The 16889-nt window shown below is 43.3% G+C and overlaps 1 protein-coding gene across 3 annotated transcripts in view; it reads left to right on the top strand.

The window, feature by feature from the left end:
- The window catches only part of PDZRN3 (PDZ domain containing ring finger 3), a 177050-nt gene that overhangs the window by 136731 nt on the left and 23430 nt on the right, over positions 1–16889 (top strand). For all 3 annotated transcript variants that reach the window (XM_081901455.1, XM_081901456.1, XM_081901457.1), the window contains one exon: positions 16314–16567. In XM_081901455.1, coding sequence (XP_081757581.1) covers positions 16314–16567 — 254 coding nt within the window. The remainder of the gene's footprint in view (positions 1–16313; positions 16568–16889) is intronic.

A 16889-nucleotide genomic window follows, 5' to 3' on the forward strand; every position in this document is an offset into this window, starting at 1 on the left:
TGCATCAGCCTCCAAGAAACACAGGATCATGACTCCTAGCAGGTCAGACTATTTGTCCATGTATTTGGCAGCAGCTCTCCAAAATCTCAAGCAGAAATGTTTGTCTTTCCCATCGCCTGCACATGACCCTCTTAGTGGGAGATGTTGTGGATTGAATCTAAGACCTCCTGTTTGCGAAGTCTGTGCTCTTCTCCTGAGACATGATTCCTCCCCAAGGCCTATGCTCTCCTGTTGTAGCTAGATATACTGTATTTAACAAAGCTCCTCTCAGCTAAGTGCTTGAGACATCATAAGCTTTGCAGCCTCATCAGGAACCTGGCTGTAGGGTGCTGCCTTGACATTCTGAAATTGGAGGGGGGCAACCAGGGAAAGTGACTTTTCCCTGAAGCCTCAAAACAGCACTTGGCTTTCTGATAATGAACATCTGACAGAGAGAATCTGCTGTCATTTTATGGGTCTTCACTCTTAGTGTTTTATCCTAGATGGTAGGCTTCTTTAGATGTTCTGTCTTACCAGCACTGTTGCAGTAGCTTCTGTCAGTGTTCCCATGCTTTTGATGTTCCATCTAAAAACTCCACTACTGTGGACACCTATGAATGAATGTCTTCATCAGCAGCCATGCAAGCAACACACCTCCCAAAGGTTGAGACCTGCTGCCTGCTTTGTTAGAGGCAGAATTCTCCAACTGCTGCAGTTATCCTGATAAAGAGGAGTCACAATTACCATTCCTATCCCATCACCCAGTCTAGATCTCTTAAGCCTATTGGATTCTTCTCATTCATCATGGCTACCCTGAAACAAGGCTCTCAGTGTGTCACCTCACAATGTCCATTATTGTCCCCTGGGCTCTGCTTGAGTGTTCCCTTGGGTGCTTCTAATGAAAAGGCTACATGGAAATCAGGTTTTAACTCAGTATCAGTAAGTTTTGGTTCAAAGCAAATAGATTAAAATCTATCTTTTCGGTTTAGGCCAGCCCCACTCTCTCTCTCTCTCTCTCTCTCTCTCTCTCTCTCTCTCTATATATATATATATATATATATATATAGGAACTGTTCCTTTCTATATGCCAGAGACACACCAAAATACATCAGTCATGCAAGGTTCATTCTAATTAACCTGTCTCAGCGTCGTTTTCTTTAGGGCTGAGGTTTCCCACTCAGAATTTTTTCCTTGGAGAGCTAAATATTTCAGAGAGGACAAGTGGATTTTGTTTTATTCAAACAAGAATTTTCTTTTTAGTCTTTTTCTTTATACCATCAATAGCTTACGAGAGAAAAGGGAAGTGCACACACTTCAAAACAGTCTGTTGCTAAATAATACAGTTCTGCATCTATATAAAAAAAGAAATTGTCTTTTCTAGTGAAATAAAAGAAGGATTAGATGAAGCTGTAAAAAGAATTAACCTGTACTTTGAACCTCTTTTCTCTAGACTCTGACGGAGAAGAAGAGATTTAGAAAATAGGGTTTTTTGCTGTTGCATTTGCTATAAAATTGTACTGCTCCCCCTCCCTAAAATGCAGACTTCTTAAAACCTGGCTAAATAAGTGTATCAGACCATAAAGTGTGCTCTAAATGAGACACAGACATCTGTGGTCTGTCAGAATGGCAAATTTTGTAGTACAAATCCCAAGGATTGGCATGCTTTTCTGTAAAGGAAAACTTCTTATTCTTTATTAAGCACAAATGTTTTCTTAGACGCATTTGTCAGTGGCATAATGGACAGCGCAGACATAATAGATGATGCAAAAAAGAAAAAGTTTGCTGTTCATGAAGTCAGTAGAAAGCCTGCCTTGTCTGACAGGCAGTTCAGTACAGTATGTGATTTTATTTCAAAACATGAAGATTACTGTAAGTGGTCTTTCTTTGAGTATCTCTTTCTTTCTAATCAAGTCTGAGAAGGTGGCATCTCAAGACATGTCCTGAAAAGCAGATTCACAAGTGCAGGGGTGGCTTCCATTTTCACTTTTTGTTGCCATGTCCAGAATAGGAACCCCTCCCCCATAAGAGTTCAAATATTTGTTCTCCTTACATTAAAAATACAGCAGCATCCAGTAGAAAACACATGTCCACACATAGATTTCTCTTCAGGTGTTAGGGCAATCTGGAAATCTACCATGTGAGGGGTGTTTCTCTTCCCCAAATTGGAAGGTGACAATCTAAAGCAGGCAGCCTCCTTGTATTCATTGAGACACCCTGAGTTGTGGAATTTGCTCAGTTTGTTGTGTTAACCTCTCTGTTTCTGAGGTCCAGACACCTTTAAGAACCCGAATATGCTTTTTAGCTCGCATGCAAAAGGCCTCCTGTGGTGGGTTTTCAGCATCTCAGTTATAACTTTTGGTTCTGCTTACTTAGTGGGTGTTTCATATTGTGTGTGGAGTTTTCTGTGCCAACACCTTCTGCCTTTTGACTTTCCGGTATTGGACTGGAAACTCTCCACATTGTTAGGAAGGATCCGTTTGGCAGAACCCTTTGGACATCATAAGTGGAATGTGGAGTAGTCACCACTTGGAAGCAAGCGGACTCCTCGCCAGCCCTAGGAACAAGGCTCAGGGGAGCTTACAAACTCAGCTCCTCCCACTGCCTTACATAGACTTAACCCGCTGACCATTTCTCTTGTTGTGAACCTTTATTTCCTTTTGCCCTTAAAAAACAAAAGAGCCCCCACCCTTTCACCAAATCCACATGATTGATGTGACTGTTTCAGATGTCCTTAGCATTCTCTTGCTTGGAAGATTTTCCATTTGGATTTGTGCCTGGGCCTCCCACTTTTCACGTTATGGTGCCATCTATTCTTGATTAGGAACATACATCATGTGTTGCCTTAATGCTCTGTTGTATCATTCTATTTCTCTCTAGTGTCCATGTCCATTGTGTACAGATGGATCACACTGTCCTTTTACATCCTTTGCTACTCTGTTTGCATGATAAGCTGACCAACTCATCTCAGAGCCAGATCCACCAAAATTCATTCTCTGCAATACCCTTTTCAGATTGAGCTCATAGTTTAAACACTTGGCCATAGCATGCCAAAATTCTTCATTGCTCAAACTCAGAAATGACTGTTATTTATAGCACCTTGTACATTGCTACTTATTTTGCTATGTATATTTTAATCATGCTGATACAACATCGACTATGCAACACCTGCATGTTGTTTGTGAAATTCTTTAAAGAAGTTGAGAATTCTTTAAAGTAACATAGTCTGACATCAGTATCATACCCCTTAAAAATAATCAGATGGGCCACAAATAAAGGTGAAGGCTGCTATGATATAAAAGAGGAGTCATAGCTAGCGTGTAGAGCCAGTGTGGTGTGATTGTTAGAGTGTTGGACTATGAGCAGGGTTCGAATCCATACTCAGCCATGAAGCTCACAGAGTGACCTTGGGCCAGTCACTATCTCTTAGTCTAACCTAACTCATAGGGGGGTTGTGAGGATGGGGGGCGGGGAGAACCATGTATATGACCCTGAGCTCCTTGAAAGAGAAAAGTGGTATATAAATGTAATAAATGAATACATATAAATGAAACCGTTAAGTAGCTGCACTGTAAGCCTGGTTTCGCAAATACCAGCAAATTGAGTGTTCCTTGCAAATTGAGTGTTCAGACTTCTTGTTCCTTGGTCTCTTTATAGCAGGTCAGACTATTTATCCTTCTAGGTCTGTATTACCTAATCTGACTGGCAGTGACTCTCCAGAATTTCAGCCTTTGCCTTTTCCATCACCAGCTACAATATCATTTTAAATGGTGTCTGAACCTGGAACCTTCTAAGCCATGGGTAGGGAAACTAAAGCCCGGGGGCCAGATCCAGCCCAGTCACTTTGTAAATCCAGCCCACGGACAGTCCGGGAATCAGCGTGTTTTACATGAGTAGAATGTGTCCTTTTATTTAAAATGTACCTCTGGGTTATTTGTGGGGCCTGTCTGGTGTTTTGACATGAGTAGAATGTGCTTTTATTTAAAATGCATCTCTGGGTTATTGGAGGAGCATAGGAATTTGTTCTTTTTCCCCCTCCAAAATATAGTCTGGCCCCCCACAAGGTCTGAGGGACAGTGGACCTGCCCCCTGCTGAAAAGGTTTGCTGACCCCTGTTCTAAGCATTCAAAACATGTGATCTACCACTTAATTACAGCATACATATTAGAGGTACATTTTCAGTTTTATCTTCATTGTAAACTGCTTTGAGCTTTTTTCTACACTCAAGCGGTATATAAATTTTATTTTTAAAAAATTATGGGTCAGTTGTCACTCGTACAAGGAAGCAGGTTGTGTCCCCAGGTTTAGCTCTCTGTGGTTCCGCACTGACAAAAGTAAAGTATTGCACTTGGAGAGAATTTTGTAGTGGGGACTGACAGGGGGCATTGACATTTGTCCCCACTGTTAGGAATCCCAGAGCTGGAGAAGCAGAACATTTCCCTGTGCAGAGGGTAGAGATACACTGTGCATGTGCACACATGCGCATGAGTAGAATATGCCTTCTTGCACACAAACACTGCCCATCATAATGAGTGAGCCCAAGAACGTCAAAAATAGCTTCTTTAAATCATGTAGTAGATCACCCCATATACAGGGTGCCAGTTGACAGAAGTTACTCTATAAATCATATAAGTGACTGGTTTCTTATTAAAATATTCCTCTTCCAAAGAATTATTGGGCTGGATGTGCTTTGCCATTGATCTTCTTCACACACTATGAGATCGTTATAATTGGATTCCCGGGGCAAGATAGACATCTTGCTGGAATACCTCATTCTTCATTAACAATGTTCAAAGTTGTCTCGCTAGTAGGATATGGGATGAGGTGTCAACCATTCTGACACTAATATAAATCTAAACAACTCCCAGGAAAGCAGTAGTGTTATGTTGGATTCACATGGCTGATCTTCTTCCATATCCTGGTGACTTTTCCAGTCACCCCAGATAGCCCCATGTGAAAGATCTAATATGCAATCAGCATACCAAACATCAAGCATGCTCTTCTCATGGGTAAGAACTTTTCATAACACCAAGTTCCCATTTAAATCTCACTAAGGGGTGAGTGGAAAGCAGCTAGATGAATTTACAGTTCAGGCCTCATGCAAATCATGGCTACCATGAGTGCAAAAGTGGTTGTGCAATGGTGGCCAATGGTGTCCACACATCTCTGGGCACCTTGAGCTTTAGCAGGCAAATGGCTGGAATTGTGGGTTTGCAAGGCCTTCCAAAAACCAGCCCTCTTTCTCCACACACACTAGTTCTCCCATCCAAATACTAACCAGGCCCAACATGGTCAGGCAGGACTGGGTGCTTTCAGGGTACTGTGGCTATAGGCAACACACACATGTTCTGCCTGTAGTACTATTTACCCCAGCTCCAGGGGGTTTTGTGGATTTCAGTCTATGAATTAAAGAGTAAGAGCTGCATCCAAGCTTCAGAAATTTCAGTTCGGACATTAGAATGATCTAGGTGATCATAACGTTTGTACAACCATTCAGAGAAACAATAACAATCTGTCATCCGTTCCTTCCTCCCAGCATGACTCTTATGAGGGGTTATTTTAACGAACTCATAATACTGGAGAACATGCTCTGTTGCTAATCCACGGTAAAATGATGACAAGACCTCTTGACAGTTGTGAGACATAAAAGCCAGCCCCCCAGCTCCCATCCATTATTGTCAATACAGCCTTTTCAGTAACACTGCACCCTTCTGAGGAACAAACTGAGTCTCTCTCTGTGTGTATTCCTTCCTTCCTCCCTCTCCTCTCTTTCTCTCTTACACACACACAAACACTAGCCACAGTGAGACAAAGAGAAGTCAACGCAACACTGTTTTACTTTATCCCACAGTAGTCAGTATCTCCCACTGAGTTAGAAGAGTCAAAATAAAGGAGCTGCGATCAAGAAGCCTGTTTAAAATGGGAGTGAAACATTCACCTACCCATTCCTGATACTGGGTTTGCTAATGCACTGAACAGACAGCAGCTTCCTCCCCACAGCCTCCCCACCACCTCCGAACCACAAGCAACAACAGAAGCCCTTTCACTTTTTCACATATCTGTCAATGGCTCCCATTGACTTTGTGGAACAAAATTAATACAGCTCATGATAATACTGACGGGCAGTTCATTAGTTTCATCATAAACAAAGGAAGCCCGTGTGAGAGGGGGAAGGCGTGAACCTTGCCATCCACTACAAGAAAGGAAATGAAAACAGGAAGATTAAATGTTTTGCAGATGAGTGGCTAAGGAAGCAACTAAATAAATAAAATTATCTGTGGAGCACTACTGCCAGTTGTGTTCTTTTCCTGTCTTTCTACGGAGCGTATTAGCCAGCTCTTCAGAAGGTTATATGGGGAAAAAGTAAGAAGTGTTTTCCATAGAGCACAAGTTCAAACATGGCCCCTTCCCCTGTAGGTTGGCCACTTGTGCACTCACATCTTGCACATGGTGTAATCCTGCAGCAGGGGTGGGGAAACATTTTTAGCACAAGGGTGGCCTTCCCTCACAGGCAGTCTTCTTGCAGCAACGTACTAGTGATAGCCAAGACTTTGTGCAAAAGTGGGCAGGGCAATAGATGTGACTCTTGCAGCAGGTTATGTTCCAGCCATCCCAAAGTCTGAGGTTGCTACACACAGCACAGCCATCTTCTCCACCCTCCTTTTAGGCAAGCAAAGGCATTAACACAGTTCAGGTACATGTTCCAGCTATGCAAATTCAGGGAGAGGGTGTGACCACTGGGAAAGGTGTGGTCAGGGAAAGGTCCCAGCGGCCAAACAGTGAAGTATTTGGCCCCCTGGCCTGAGTCTCTTCACTCCTGCCGTATGAGCACCAAAAGTGGGATAAGTATGAGACATATCCTAATGTTTATACTGTGAATCCCATATATTCCACAAAAGTTAGCCCTGACCAGTTACTGCGATGATTCACCTTTCAACATGGCCTGACGATGCTTTCTAAAGTTTACAATCACTTTAGAGGCTGTGTTACTTAAGTGCTTTTTCTGCTTAACAGCGAACAGCTATCTTTAGCAATGTTACACTCGATATAACATGGGTTGTTTTGATATGCTTTAACTCTGATTGCTTTGTCACCCTAATTGCTTAGTCTTGTAAAGAAAAGATCAGTACTAAACCTCGGGCATTGGAATTTGCACATTTCGTTTATTGTAAATAATAAAACTTTGGACACAATCAGCATTTCTCTTACTAACAGAAAACATTAAATTGGGCTTAATTTTACAGCTGTACAAATTGTAATGTGCTCAAGAGGGCGAGTTAATGGTATTTAATTTGACCAGGCCAAAATTGAGCGTGCCTTGTCTTACATTTTTGCAGCTGCAGTCAGCACCAAGTGCTTACACAATGTGTGGGGTAAAACAGAAATACTTTCCTCTCAGGTTGAATGCACACACTAGATTAGGGATGCACAGCTTAGAGCACTCTGAAAGCCTCTTTTACATTCATGTTAATTTAAGAAGGCTGTACTGCTTTGTCAGCTGCAGGGATGCATTTTTGACACATTTTTAGCCCAGCCTTTTCTTTTTAGCTCCTGTTAACTCTCTCTTCCCCTCTCATTCTAGAGCTCCCTTTTTCCCTCTACACTTCAAAGCATCTGGTCTCTGGACCACCACAGATTTCGCTTCAGCGTCATCTCATCTGTATTCACTATTTCCTCCACGCTTATCTGCGTCCCACCTCTATTAGCCTATTTTGCACTCTCAACCCCATACCACTATGTGCCTGTCTCCTCCTTGCAGGACAGCTCAACGCCTCTCTGTATTTAATCTTTTCTTTTTCTCTGGAGGGTGTAGTTGGGGCAGCCTATAGGTCTGCCTTATGGTCATCTGAGGCAAGGGAGTTGTACCAGGCTGGGAAGTCTGAACACTGTCTGGTGATGTGCAATGGATCATGTCTGCTAGAAAAGAAGCGTTTCAGAGAGGCAGCTGTGGTAGTCAGTTGCAACAAAAACAGCAGCCTTGTGGCACTGTAGAGAATAAATTTATTGTGGCAGAGGCCTTTTGAAAGCCACAACACCACAAAACATGACACAATAAATCTGTTAGTCCTTAAGGTGCCACAAGACTCTTTGTTGTTCACCTTTAATTTAGAACTGACAAATCATTAAGTGCTTATTTATTGTATGTATTCTGCCCTTCTTCCAAGGAGATCAGAGCTGTATTTTTACTTTACAGCAGCCTTGTGAGCAAGCTTAGGCTGGGATATTATTACTGTGTCTATCTTGGTACAGCAGATTCCATGGACATCTCAGAAGGGTGCAAATTGTTCAGTACTGGCGGGAAGCAGAGTGGCAGGATCACAGCTAAAATGAGGGGTTCCTGGAAAGAAGGGAGGTCAGTGGTAGACTTTTCAGAACCCTGGACAGAGCACACAAAGCAGACTATTTGTTCCAAGGAACATAAGGCACAACTGAGCCATTTTATGGTCCTGGACCCCTCAGCTGAGTCCTTTTATGCTTCCCTTGCTGCCTAGTGGAGAACCTTAAAGGGGCAACTGTCTGGCCTGGAGCCTAAAAATCTGTTGTCTGTCCATCAGCTTGCATCAGGCACATTGCCTGGGTTAATGTATCAGCTCTGTGGAGGCAAGTAGGTCAGCCCCTTGATAGTGCTGGGATGTGGGGTGTTTGTTTGTTTGTTTAATGTATTTATATCCTGTCTTTCTCCCAAGTTGGGACTCAAGGCTGCATGGAACTTTTAAAAAACATAGTCATAAAATCTAAAGTAATAAAAATAAAAACCTAGTTAAAAACAGCCAAATTAATTTAAATCACATTTAGAATGAGCATTTAAATAATGCTGTAGTAACTGGAGGCCCAGATTCATGGATCTCATGTGCATGAGCCTTCAGCATCTACATTTCTGTGTCTCTGTCTGAGTCACTGCTGGACAAAGGCCACACATGAGTGTCACATCTGAGCAGAGATTTGGGACAAGGCTTTCCAGATCTATAATCAATACTGTGACTACTGTGGTGTACTGGTTCTTAAAGCTGAAATATTAATTATGCTGGCATGGAAATGAATTCCCTCGGTATCATTGGAATTCGTGTTTTGAATAGATGTGCTTGGAATAACCTAGTCTATTCTAATTAGCATTACAGAGCTATTTGATGACTTTATACACACACTCCAGTGAAATGCCAATTGTTGATCACAGGCAGAAGAGGGCTCTTGCACACATATTCTGCTTGTTGGCTTCTCCTAAGTATCTGGCTGGCCAGTATGTGGACAGAAGAGCAGAACTCTTCTAATACTCTTCTTATCCTCCTTTCTTACTCAAAAGGCATCTAACAACAAAATCCATTCTTTGTTCAAGAACCACTTCCAATCCCAACTCCTTGTTCTGATTTTTACCTCTCCCACTCCTCTTCTCTCAACTTCTGCTGCCACCAGACTCCATTTTCACAGTGAGACAACTATGGATGCCTAGCCATAAAAGTACCAAAAAGTGTGTAATAGTAAAGCGAAACTTCCTGATTTGTGAATGGAGCTGTCATATATTTCAAATCAGGAACTTCAGTCTCTCTCTATTGGGTTCTGGGGTTGTTGAGTAAGAGAGCTAGCCTTTTAAAATGAGAATTTCTACTCATATCGAAAGATGTTCAGCAATTCTTCTCACTTTCAGAGTCCTACCATCTACTAATGACTTTCACTTACTGTAGTCCTATTTGGGCATTGTTGCTGCCGTGTTCATCAACACTGGAGGAGGGATGATGCCAAGTATCCCTGCCCTACTAGCCTTTGTGCAAAGAGCATGACTGTCTTCATGCACTGCTCTATTGCTGCAGACAGTTGAAGGCTAAGGGCAGCTGGATGCTTCCCCTCACCTGTGCAGACAAGCACAGGAGCAAGAACTGCCAAATAGAGAACGGACATAGAATTTTCACTTCTTATTATTTCTCCTTGCCATCATTCATTTTTTAAAAAAAAGTTTGAAAAGGCTAGCAAGGGGATGGAGTCGTTACTTTTGTAGATGGGGTGCAACAGCCCTCTGCAAAATCTAGAGAATAAATGCTTTGCCCTGTATAGATGCAGAGGCCCAGACCAAGTAGAGAAGGGATTGTGCTTAAGGTCATTTTGAGCATTTTAATTGCAGCAGGCAGGAAAACAGAAAGACTTATTGTCAGAGCTGCCTCCAGGTCCCAGCTCACAGAGGACCAATGCTAGCCGGTTGTAATGTACAAAAGTCTTTATTGAAGTTCAGTTTCCATTTACAAGCCGCAGCGTGCAGCTCTACGTCTAGAACCTAGACCGGCGAAGCTCCGTCTGAGTCTCCGCCCCCTGTACACCAGTTTAAGACTCTAGCCTTACTCCACCTCTTCCGTTGTTCTTTCCTCCTCTGGGTCCTTCTGCCCCCCGGGGTCTCCTCCTTTCTGGACTCTTCTGACGCTGACCCCCCTGACTCTTGTCCCTCCTTCCGGCGGGCTTTAGGACCTGGCTCCCTATCCGGGCTACCTGCTGTGCCGCTCGCCTGTACATTTGAACTTGGCACGCGCGCCCAGCCTCTAACCTTCCTCTCGACCGTTTCCGTGCTCTCCGATGGAGGCGTGGTCAATCCTGACTCATCTCCTCTCGCTGGTGGTGAGCAGCCTGATCCCGATACCTGGGACTCCTCCCCCCCACTGCGCTCTGGTGGGGAAGCTGGTCCTGATTTCCAACTGCTGCTCTCTGAATCCCCTCTGGCCCCTTCTTCCTGGGGTGTCCCCCTAGGCACCCCCCTTGCTCTGGCCATGGGCGCCCCCTTCTGTGAATCTTCCGATTCGCTGGAGAGACTCAGGGAATTCCTCGGACCACTGTCATCGCTTATGCTCCCCTCGGATTCCTCCCCCTCGCTCTCCATTTCCTCCCTCTCCTGTGCCTCTGCTCCTGAGCCCCTGACACTTATGTTGGGTAAAGGTACCCCTGACCGTCAGTTCCAGTCGCGGACAACTGTGGGGTTGCGCACTCATCTCGCTCTATAGGCCGAGGGAGCCAGCATTCATCCACAGACAGCGTCCGGGTCATGTGGCCAGCATGACTAAACCGCTTCTGGCGAACCGGAGCAGCGCATGGAAACACTGTTTACCTTCCCGCCAGAGCGGTACCTATTTATATACTTGCACTTGACGTGCTTTCAAACTGCTAGGTGGGCAGGAGCTGGGACCGAACAACGGGAGCTCACCCTGTCATGGGGATTCAAACTGCCAACCTTCTGATCGGCAAGCCCTAGACTCTGTGGTTTAGACCACAGCGCCACCTGCGTCCCTTTATTTTAGATATGTGAATGTAAATCCTGAAACTGATCAGAAGCACTAGTTAATTTCTGAGCGGAAAAGGAGCCTGAAACCCATGTTATCCCTTTTCGTCAGGAACATCTGTTCTCAAATTTGTTGTATAAGGTGTGTTGATTCTTAGTGGTTTGCAGCCATTTTACTTCAGATATGCACCTTCAATAAGGCTTCCTCCTTGCAGTGTGATTTTTAGTAATTCCCCTGGCTAGAAACGGCCGTAGTCGTAATGTTTACAATGCTAGCTGATATAAATTAATTCATCTCCACTGAAGTAACTGATAGGCATTCAGGATCTGGCCAATGAAGTGTGGCAAAAAGGATGATTCATCAATCTCTGATTAATAATGCTTGTAACATTTATTGGAGTGAGATCTGGCATACACCCGACATTAGACAGGAATATTACAAGCCCCCTTCTTCCTTAATTGATGTCGACACTGCAATAATGCCAAAGATGTTACAAAGGTACTATAGATCATCATGTTGCTTCCAACTGTCCAAGAATAAATAAGGCATTTGGACAGTGAAACATCTTTAGTCTGCAAAATAGATAATTGCCACGCACTTTAATTAAAAGTACTGTGTTAAGCCTGGTTTGAGTGATATCATTGAGCTAGGGGAAAAAATCACTAGTAGTAGCAGCTTGAGCACTTTAGATGCTCCTTTGTCAAGGTATAGGTGTGCAGACTCCTGTCTTAAGATGGCACCCATTCAACTTGAAAGCAGGCTTACCATTTTCCACATGTGCCAGTTTCACAGTGAAGTTAACTTCTAATGCCAGGCCTTACCAAGAGTCTGAAGCAGGTAATTTTTCCTACGTTGAGTTGTGTGCATCTTGAAACAGAGGTGTGAACATAGATGTCTTAAAAATTAATGCCAGAAGCAAAATTTGTGATGCCTGCTTTGATCTCAAGTTACTTTTCTGCATAAATCTGCTCTCTTGTAGCTGTCTTGCACTCGGTCCCTTTCAGATCTATTGTGCTACACGTTCTCTATAAATAAACTCTTGTTTATAAAAGAGAACAGAAGAATGTATTTCCTCCCCAAGCACACCACCCATGCTTTGAGTAGCTAACAGAACAAGGCTTTTGATGTACCGCACAGCGTCAGATACATAGCCTGCTTCAGCCTGATGCAAATTCACTACTCTGTGGGCATCCAGTCCATATATGGAAGCTTTATGATCAATTTGGGTTGACTGTAAAAGTGAAGGAACCAGGTGTTTCTTCATACAAAGCCATTATTTGATTTTATATGGCCATATTGACTTGAGAAGATCCAGCTTTTTTCTTTCTTTTAAAATAACAGAAGTGACCCTAAAGTCAACAAAACCACTTACTACAGGGCATTCTTGTTAGATATCATATAAGTTTAGAACAAAAATCTGCCATGAAACTCATTTATTTACTTATAAAACTGTTCATAAGCTGTTTTGGGGAGTGTAGACTATCCAAGGCAGCATATGTATCATTAAGAAAAATGCTAACTTTTAAAAAGTGACAGTTTAAAAGAGGCCAGTTAGAAATGGAATAGGTCTTTTTAATCACAGGCTTAATTAAGAAAAGGCGACTTGAAACTAATGGGGTTTTAAGCCCCATTTTAACATTTGAAAAGTTGGGGCCATTCTCTATCCACTTACCCAAACCTTGCATAGTTCTATACACCTCTATCATGTTCTTACTCACCTTTTCTCAAAACTAAAGAGGTGCCAATGTTGTAAACTTTCCTCCTAGGGAAGTTGCTACACCCCCTTGCTCATTTGGGTTTCTCTTTTCTGAACCTTTCCCAACTCTGTAGTGAGAAGATGCATACAATATACAGGTGCATGCTAGATTTGCATAATAGCTTTAGGATAGTGGAAGTTTTGTTTTAAATTCCTTTCTGTTATGAGTGGATGCTTCAAGTTCAGGAATGAGGACCCTGTGACCCTCCAGACAGTGTTGGGACTCCAACTCTCACCTTCCCCAGACAGCGCTGCCCCCAATGGCCAAGGACAATGACATTTGTTGACCAACAACATCTGGGGGGGGCACAGGTTTCCCTATCACTGCTCTTGTGCTTACCATACCATCAATATAATAAATCCCCCTTACCCCAAATTGAAAAATAAGGCAATGGCAATGGTAGTTAAGAGTGGACAACAGTTCTTGTAAGTTTATTTATATAGAGAACTTTGGGTCTGTAGATACACGCTTATCAACCTGACCATGTGATCCCGTGAGGTCATCAGTGACAGCTTCCACTTGAATGACCAGAACAAAGTTGGATATAATGTAGGAAGCCTGTGCTTTGAACCAGATGCAGCGAGCTTGTGAATCGCCTGGCACTACAATCGTGGTTAACATCCCAGGATGGCTGCGACAGGTTGTTAATTTATAATATGCAGTCACTGTGCATGGCACTCTACAGAATTGCAGCAGAAAGGCAGGTCCTAGACCCAAGGGCCAAAGTTCAACAGGAAGGAAGGAAGACAGAAGGAGGATCTGGTTTCAGTTGAGTTGCACACATGAAGGCTTAGTTTCCATAGGGGAAAAGGACTACGGCATTGTGCCAAAGATGAGTTTGGGAAGGGATTTGACAGAAGGGAGAAAGGTGGATTTCTTTTTTTCCTTCCTTTTTGGAAAGGTAAAGCCATAAGGGACAGCAACGGGGAAAGGTCGTTTGAGAAAGCATAAGGCTTTTGGGCAGCCGAGGGTGGTTTATTTATTTGCTTTCAGACATAGGTCAGCAGTGGTCAAGCATTGCAGTGGTCAGGTACTGGAGGATATAGCAATGGCTTTTAAAAAAACAACAACTTGGGGCAGGTTCCCATTGGTGCAAGCACTGTGCAAGGGATCCCACTTGTGCAATAGGGATTTCTACCCTTTCCCAACCCCTGAAATTGCCTCTTGGGGTGTCAGGAGAGCCCTCAGAACAGCCAGGGGAAATCATTTCCCCCAGCACATTCACCATAGCACAATGTCATATTCTACCCTAGACAATCCCTGCAAGTGGGGGCAGGGTGAGAAGCGGGGAGTTTCCAGTGGTAATTTGGTTTCACAAATGGAAGGGCCTTTTCTACACTAATATTGGTGCAGGTGTTTCTCTTGTTTCAGAGATGGGGGATACAAATTAATTTTTATCAAGTATGACAGATTGCCTGAGGCTACCTATAAGTTGCAGTGAAAATGACACAGTGGATTTCAGTTTATCCCAAAGAAGGGGGGAAACCCATGTAATGCATGCTGGACAAAAAGCATATGGAAATAATTTGGGATAAGGAGCCTTAGATCCTTTCAAAATCAATTGGGAAAGGCTGTAGAGCCAAGAGTGTTGTGTTGACATCACTTTATCCAGATGGCTGAGCCACGTCTGAGGGTACTTAGCAGATTGTGATACTTAGCTGCTCCAGGTGAATATCTCTTCCGTGCATTTACACTAAAGATTAAGTGTGTGTATAACATCTGCAAAACAAACTGCTTTGTTATACAAAATGGACTTGAGAGGCAAGATAGGTGTGGAAGAATGTTTTAGAAAATAAACTGAAAATAGGATAAGATGATATTTAAAATAAAGGAAACAGTATTTCAGTAGTTTAAACAGGCTGCTTACAAAAGATGTAAATATATTATTACAGAATATTATTAAATGATGTAGGAATAATATTACTATTCTTTCTACATCATTTCTCAATCTTGTGTGTCCCAGAGGCCAAACAGTACATTGGATCTATCCCTCCAGCATCAGAGACACAGCAGAGATCCAGTGCTAGAGTCAATCAGGGCCAGCCCAGCCATTGGGTGGGATGAGGCCACTGCCTCAGGCAGCTGGAAGCCTCCAAGGTGGCACCCTCGTGGTGGAGAAGCAGCTCCCATGTCGGCAGTGGCAGGACAAGGCAGTACTTATTGTTTTGTCTCAAGTGGCGAAATGAGACGTGCCACCCCTGGAACCAACCTCTCTGACACACCTAGCTCTTCCAAAGCTCTGGCCCAATTGACATTGCTGCTCTTACACTGGAGGTGCCAAAAATGGGTTCCCTAGGAGCATGTCATAGCTCCCAAGGCCTCCCAGTCATCTTGACATGCCTTCACACCTGGGTTGGAGGTTTCTGAGCAGGTCTAAACCTCTCCCTCCCTTTTCTCTCTCGTTGTTTCAAATAGGAGGGAAAGCATCAAAACCATTAATTTTTTAACAGGCAAGCAGACAGAAGAATGCAAGATCATTCCTTCTTCCTCACTTGAACCTCGCCAGCTCAAATCTAGCAGGGCATAGGATAAGGCAGCTAAATCACCTTTGCATTTTGCTTTATCCCAACCTCCGTACAACTGCAGCCTTAGGAAACATTCATGCCAAAATGAAGGACCTGCAGAAGGCCTAAAGTTTTGGCAGAGATTACTGTCTTGTCTGGATACCATCAGCTTACTTTCAGCAGTAGGACTTCACCTTATGGTTCTAGGCCCATTCTCTGCTCCATGGGAACTGTTTTTTATATAGTCAGTATTACAAGTAGCAGCTCAGGGGATGGGAATAACTTTAAACATTTAAAAAGCCTGTGTTCAGCAGTCAGGAAATGCATTCCCAAGGTTGCGAAGGGAGTTGAAGAGTTTATTAGTGGATTCATGGATGTAGCCACTTTTGCTTCCTGTATCATGTTCTTCTTCTGTAGATCAGAGCTATAACAAAGCCCCTGTGATAATACAGTTTAAAACTATGAGCCTTTGATGATGTGCCCAACAGTGCAATAAGAGCTTTGTCCAATATCCTGAACTTTTTCTTTTTCTTTTATGCCCACACTCTCCCTGAACTGATTTCAAATAGAAGTGAATCGGGCTGTGACTTTCTGAAGTTGCCAAAAGGTGGTCGCTTGTTCCGCAGAAATTTAACCACCCACTATGAACTACTTGCTGTTCTTTCTCATTGGTAATGCACAGCAGGTTAGAGTTAGGTGATCCAGAGCTCCAGCCTTACTTTCAAGTAGCACGTACAAAAACGAAGCTCATGTCATGAATGGTTTTACATGAAGGGAACGCTAGATAAACGAGACTCACCTTTCTTCCTCTTCCCTCACAGGTAAATGGAAAAGATTTATCTAAAGCAACCCATGACCAAGCAGTAGAAGCCTTCAAAACAGCTAAAGATCCCATCGTGGTTCAGGTTCTAAGGAGAGCGCCGCGCAGCAAAATCTTCAGCCCCTCTCATGAATGTCTCCTGGTGGATATGGGCACCCAGACTGACATCACCTTTGAACACATCATGGCTCTTACCAAGATGAGCTCACCTACCCCACCAGTTTCAGTACTGGATCCATATCTCTTACCTGAGGAGTAAGTACCTCGCTACATTAAAAGGCAGTAAACACTGAAGCAATGAAGCACTGGGGCTAGATTTCATACACTTGGGATGAAAATATACAACGACCATACATCATTATGAAGATCTAAACTGCCATTTTCAGGAGCAAAAACATTAGGACTGAAATATCTGCAAGATTTTATGCAACCATCCACTCTAATTCTGATGTTCAGTCTGTGAGTGCTATTGCCAAAGTGACATTGCCCAGACACAAGAAGCGGGTATCAGCAGACATAGGGGAACCAAGTACAAAAAAAATATTTAGGCAGGGGCACTCTAAGGAAGAAGGGAGGG

This window comes from Podarcis melisellensis, assembly GCF_964234715.1.
Source record: "Podarcis melisellensis genome assembly, chromosome: 2".
In the NCBI taxonomy this organism is placed as follows: domain Eukaryota; kingdom Metazoa; phylum Chordata; class Lepidosauria; order Squamata; family Lacertidae; genus Podarcis; species Podarcis melisellensis.